At 33.9% G+C, this 6454-nt stretch overlaps 1 protein-coding gene across 2 annotated transcripts; it reads left to right on the top strand.

Moving 5' to 3' along the window:
- The first annotated feature begins 1766 nt into the window (after positions 1 to 1766).
- On the top strand, positions 1767 to 5880 carry LOC142621779 (UDP-rhamnose/UDP-galactose transporter 2-like). Of its 2 annotated transcripts, XM_075795143.1 has the most exons (7): positions 1767 to 1979; positions 2074 to 2561; positions 2823 to 3007; positions 3269 to 3469; positions 4777 to 4938; positions 5066 to 5408; positions 5807 to 5880. In XM_075795143.1, exons 2-7 carry the CDS (start codon positions 2432 to 2434, stop codon positions 5863 to 5865), a joined length of 1080 nt encoding a protein of 359 aa, XP_075651258.1. In that variant the 5' UTR covers positions 1767 to 1979; positions 2074 to 2431; the 3' UTR covers positions 5866 to 5880. The 2 variants fall into 2 exon arrangements, with proteins under 2 accessions (XP_075651258.1, XP_075651257.1); XM_075795142.1 differs by lacking the exon at positions 5807 to 5880 and having other exon boundaries at positions 5066 to 5787.
- The last annotated feature ends 574 nt before the right edge of the window (positions 5881 to 6454 follow it).

Here is a 6454-nt window from a genome sequence, read left to right as displayed (position 1 = left end):
TTATACTTCATCTTTCTTCTCATTTCCTCCCTCCACGTGTAGGTCTAGACTGTTAGTGTTGATTCTTGTTCCATTAGTACCATCCTAAAGTCTTTGAGTAATAGCTGTAAGACTAAAAATCACTGTTCAAATATTACTTTCTCATTAATGCAGTTAGAGATTTGGATATAGAGCATTCAATGCGGTGGTAGAACTTTATCTTAGATATTTTATAGCTGTTCCTTTACTCTGTGCCCCCATGAAACATATCATCATTAATAGGACTTCCTGGAAGATCATTCTGGACAACAGGACGTACCATCTAACATTTGCTTCGCTTAGCCGATGGAACACCCCTCCTCGGATTATCTCCATTAGCTTATTCGGTCGCAACTTGCTTGTGGACCTCTAGGTCTGACATATTCATTACCATTAATCTGTCTTCGAACAAATGAATACCCTCAAACAAAGCCCATGGCCCAATATGTATTTTTGGGCCTTTTGTCCCCACATCTAACAAGAGAGATCTATTAAAAAACACCTATACAAAAAGGAAATCAATTACTATATTGACTTAATAATCACGTAATAAACATGGATTGATGTTTCAAACCCTACCTTTAGCTGGACTATTTTAATCCTTACCTATAAAACACTCATGAATTGATATTGGGATAGATGGAATGTAGGACTTCCGATTTCATTAAACAAGTTTATTGAACCTATACACAGGCATTCCTAAAGGGATCACTTTAATATCACTTGAGTAAAACTTTCTATAAAAAAATCACTTGAGTAATAGCATTTGAGTAATCATTTAATACTTTTAGATTACCTAAGTAATTTTCTGTTATAATTGACTACTGTAAATTTTTACAAAAGAAATTAACTAGAGTTATATTGATAAGGAGCTTTTCTAGTACCTATTTCACCGGTACAGCTTACAAATAAAACGGTTTTTTCGATTTTGTGAAAATCATCTAAATTAAAGGGGTTTCGAGTGGAGTTTATTATTTATTATTTATTTTTTTGAGATTGGGCGGAATTTAGGGTGTGTTTTGTGCTAGAACTTTATTCTTTGCATGTGTTTGTTTTAAAAAATAAAATAAATTTTTTTTAGAAGAATAAATAAGTAAAAACTTAGGACTTAGGACTTGGAACTTAGTGTCTATTTGGAAATAACTTATTTAGTTGAAACTGAAATTTTTTTGCTAAAAATGTTCTTAGATAATGTTAAAAAGTAGCTGAAATAGTGCAGTGAAACTCATGAATAGTACAGTGAAACTCATAAATAGTAGTAAAAAGTGTAACAGAACCTATGAATAATATAAAAAATAAGTTGAATAGTGAAAAAAAAAAAACATTTTAAGCCAATGTTAAACGCACACTTGGGACGAACGGATAAACAGATTTCTTATTATTATTATTATTATTATATTTTTTAATTTATCGGTAATCATAGCTTGACTAACTTTTTTTTTTTTTCTCTTCTTTTTTGAGTAAATAACCTGACTGACTTAGAGGAACGCCATTCCATTGAAAAATTAATTTTCATTATTACTGGGGGAGACGTTTACCAAAAAAACAGGAATACGTTTTCTTTTTTAATTTATCATTTAAATATAAAGAATAAGGAAGAACCGAAGAAGAAGTATCAAATCAAAAAAAAAAAGAGACAGACTTTAGTGCTGAGATTAAGGAAGGTATACACGTTTATTATTCCCCCCAACCCCAGCCCCCGAGCATGAAAGAAAATTAAAAGATATTGACCAACGGCGAGTGAATACGACGCGAGCTACATTGGAGTTAGCAAATTTTTAGCATTGACATTTTTAACAAATTTTTTTTTTTAGTACAATATAGAGAGATAGGAACTAGGAACAAACAACAGCAATAAAAACTAGAGAGCTCTAAGGTGAGAGGCCCTATACGCGTGGAAACATCTCACGTTTTTTCCTTCCTTCCTTCCTTTCGTTACATTTCATGTGCAATTGCAAACAGTGAGTACAATTTCATACATAATTTGTGTAAATCACAAAAAAAAAAAAAAACTTTTTTTTTTTGTTTTCCTAATTCACAAAATTTAAATTGTAGATAGAAGCAAAAGGAAGAGGAAGAGGAAGACGAAAAAGAGGCTAGCCAAGAAGGTATAAGCAGAAAAAGGAAAGGTCCATTGTCATATAATAATAATAGTAATATTATTATTATTATTCAATTTGGTATCATATCATATATCAATATAATCCCTTCTCATCCTCTTCCTCCCTCATTTTTGGTGTTGGGTCTTTCTGAGATCTGCTATCTATTTAGCGGATCTTCAATTCCTCGCCCTTTCTTACTCTTTTCTTTCTATATAAATATAATATATATATACACACACACAAATTATATATAGCTGTAAATTGTAATTTGTGTGAGAGAGAGAGAGAGAGAGAGAGAGAAAAGAGAAGAAATGGAAAGTGAAAAGAAGAGTTCGGCAGTTTCCGATATGGGAGCGTGGGCCATGAACGTTGTCAGCTCCGTCGGAATTATCATGGCTAACAAACAGCTTATGTCATCCAGCGGTTATGCTTTCAGTTTCGGTTAGTCTCTTTCTTTATCTTTTACAAAAACAAAAATAAATAAATTATATATTGTAGATCTCATCTCAGATCTTCAACCCCTTACCTAATCTCACTTTTTTTGTTAGATCTGTGCACATTTGTTTGCTAATGCAATTTTGATTGATTTGACATTTTTGTTTCTTGAAATTCTCTATAATTCATGTCCGATCTCTTTCGTAAATCTTAAGATTTCGTTGAGTTTAATAAAGGGTGTGTTTGGTTTGTTTTTTTTGTTACCAGCTACAACCTTAACTGGGTTTCACTTCGCGGTGACTGCGCTGGTGGGTCTGGTCTCAAATGCGACTGGTTTTTCTGCATCAAAGCATGTTCCGTTTTGGGAGCTTTTCTGGTTCTCAATTGTTGCTAACATGTCCATCACAGGGATGAACTTCAGTCTCATGCTCAACTCTGTTGGATTCTACCAAGTATGATTTGACTTAATTTAAGGTTTTCATTTTCTTTGTATGCCTCGTCTTTTTGGCTCTTGTATAAATAAATATATTGGGCAGAAATTGTTCTACCCAATTGTATATTGTACTTTTCGCCAAGAACTGGCACCCCTTGGTATTTCCATTGGAAACGTTCAGGTTCAAATCCCCCTACCCCCAACTATCGAATTATCAACACATGCATCATACTTTAGAAGCCATGTTTCTCTAACTCTACCATGCTATTCTTGCCCACAGATTTCAAAGCTTAGCATGATTCCTGTGGTATGCGTCATGGAGTGGATACTTCACAGCAAGCAGTATTCAAGGGAAGTCAAGATGGCTGTTGTGGTTGTGGTCCTTGGTGTGGGTGTTTGCACCGTCACAGATGTGAAAGTTAATGTCAAAGGTTTTGTATGTGCCTGCGTAGCGGTTTTGTCTACATCTTTGCAGCAAATTGTGAGTATTTCTGTGATTCATTTCTCATTTTTGCATTAGCTCTTGAAAGTTCTTCCAATGCCGATGGGGACATGAACTTTTACTTGCAGTTCTTATTGTTTCTGTAGTATTGTTAAATCTGTTCTCATCTGTTGTCTCATTTTCCTTCACTTGTTCATTCTGCATCTTGATTAGAAAATTCATAATCAATTTATTTAGTTAATTGTTAGAAACTTTGGATCTGTGTACTCAATCTCTGAACTATAATAATTAGACTCCCTAGACATGACAAATTGGTCATATGAGTACATTCTGTCGTGCAAGAAGTACATAACTCTGGGTACATGCCTGGAAATGTAAGATTTGTGATATGATCATCGTCCTTGACATATGTCTCCAAGCAGTGCATCTACATGACTGGCTGAGAGCCTATCTTTTTGCTGCATTGTTGATACTTCAGCATTGCTTAGCCATTTTGACAGATGTTACATACCAGGGCCTAGGGGTAGATAATTTAGTATGGCCTGGCAACTACTTATGTTTAAAAATCGATGGTTCAGGCAACAAATATGGAATCTAAAGCAGAAGCTGTGTACAGATACATATGTGTTTTTAAAATTATTGAGATATGCCATGATGGTCTAATGGGGGGCTTCTTAAGGCCCACTAGGTGCTTGTGTAACTAACAAAAAATTGTTGTTGGACTTAAATATCAACTAGGTTATGGTTCAGACTGAATGATCTTCAATTAAGGTTATAGACCATTTAATATGGGTTTCTTCCCATATAAGTTAAATCTTTAATCTAGGAAATGAAGATGTTGGTCAGTTTTCATCAGCTAAGTAGTTTTATAGGTGGTTCCTACAATTATAGATGGTCAGGAACATAAAGAAATTTATTGGACTAACTATACTTTTAAAATTTCAACTGCAACATGTATATTTATTAGGTATTGACATTTCCAACCAAAAAAAAATTAGGACTTGGAAACAGAAATTTTTAATAGTTCTAGTGGAAACATTTTGAGTTGTTAGAGCCGTGCCATATCCTCTAATATTGAAAATGATCAATCTGTAATTCAACATAATCTAGTATGAAACCGAACTTTATTATACTGGGGACATGAGTGATGCCCCCATTTCTGGTTGCAATATCATAGGATTTGTATCATTTGTTCTGTCAGGGCATGAAGTTGAGGAATTCATTATAATGATTTCTTTTATTTTTTATTTTTGGAAGCACATATATAGTTTACTACATATATTCATACTTTTTGTGGAAAATAAATTATAATTTGCTATCTCTGATTTTGTTTCTTTGTGGAACAGACAATAGGTTCCCTGCAGAAGAAGTACTCAATTGGATCTTTTGAATTGTTGAGCAAGACAGCTCCAATTCAAGCTGCGTCTCTCCTTATTCTTGGGCCATTTGTTGATTATTTCCTTAGTGGCAAATTTGTAACAAACTATAAAATGTCTACTGGTGCCATTGTAAGCAATCATTCTTCTTCTTTTTTCCTTACCCCATTTACATCTGTTAATTGCTATCTTATGCATTAATGCGTATGTCAGATTTTTTAAAATTTGTTATCTAATGACAAGTTGTGAATATGTGCAGTTATTCATACTTCTTTCGTGCTCACTAGCAGTATTCTGCAACATGAGCCAGTACCTTTGCATTGGACGCTTTTCAGCTGTTTCCTTCCAGGTTTTAGGTCACATGAAAACAGTGTGTGTCCTCACATTGGGGTGGCTCCTCTTCGATTCAGAGCTAACTTTCAAGAACATCATGGGGATGTTTCTTGCCGTTCTTGGCATGGTAATTTATAGTTGGGCTGTGGAGTCTGAAAAGCATTCAAATAACAAGACGCTTGCCCACACGAAAAACAGCCTAACTGAGGAGGAAATCAGACTTTTGAAGGAAGGTGTTGAAACTGGTCCTGTCAAGGATGTTGAACTTGGTGAGTCTAAAGCATAGGTTAAAAAACATATTTTTGGCCAGCATTTGGGGGGTTGGTTTGGGGAAAAAGCTTATTTGTGGCTAGAAATTACATGTATTTTTATGAGTTTCAATTCATTTTATTTTGTATTTTTTTTCCCTCATCCGGCGGCAAGACTCGGGAGTTCATCCGCCAACCATACACATCCATCTTAGAAATTGTGTTTATGTTTAATTTATAAGTTTTAATTTAATTCTTATGCTCTGTTTAAATTCTATTTGTTGTACTCTTGTATGTGTTAAGATCAGGACATGAAAATCATGATGTGACAATTGAAAATGTAAGATCCATATGTTAGTTAAAAGCTCATAGTCTTTTTAATCCAGTATTTTAATTCTCATTCCATTTGGCAAGTTTAGTACTCTCCCGAAGTGAGTGGATTCTTAGGAAAATCCGGGCCTACAAGATTGATTTCTGATGGAGACAAAAGCTTGTTCCATACAAAAGAAGAGTTAAAGAGGACGCAACCCACAAAAGAGCAACGTTCGTAATCGGTGAGCGTGATACTCTTGGAATTATTGGATCTCCAAATTAACATTCACCCAAACAACAAGAAAAAAAGGGATCTCCAAATAAATGTATTAGTTTGTCTTTATTTTATTTAATATTAATATTAATAATATTTTTTTGATAGAACATTAATTTGTCATTATCACCGACGAAAGGCAACATAAACGACAACATAACTTACCCAAAAATAAATAAATAAAAGATGACAACTTATACACACGACAAGAATAACATTTTGCATTTTAAATTTATTTTTTACGACATAAAATATAATAAAAAAAAATTACCAGTCTTTTGTCGGCGTCACATAAGAAAAGAGGAAAAGCAGAGCGGCCCCCAACTAAGCCTTTTTTTTCTTCTTCTTTTTTAATACCAAACGAAAAGGCCTAGGCCCAATAAAGAACACAGCTAGTCTGTACACATCCATCAAAACCTCACAAAATCGAATCTGTTTGAAAAAGATGTTTTCATTAGTGTGTGTGTATATATATATATAT

Source organism: Castanea sativa, chromosome 1, assembly GCF_040712315.1.
Source record: "Castanea sativa cultivar Marrone di Chiusa Pesio chromosome 1, ASM4071231v1".
Classification (NCBI taxonomy): domain Eukaryota; kingdom Viridiplantae; phylum Streptophyta; class Magnoliopsida; order Fagales; family Fagaceae; genus Castanea; species Castanea sativa.
This window is presented reverse-complemented; position numbering and strand designations above follow the sequence as displayed.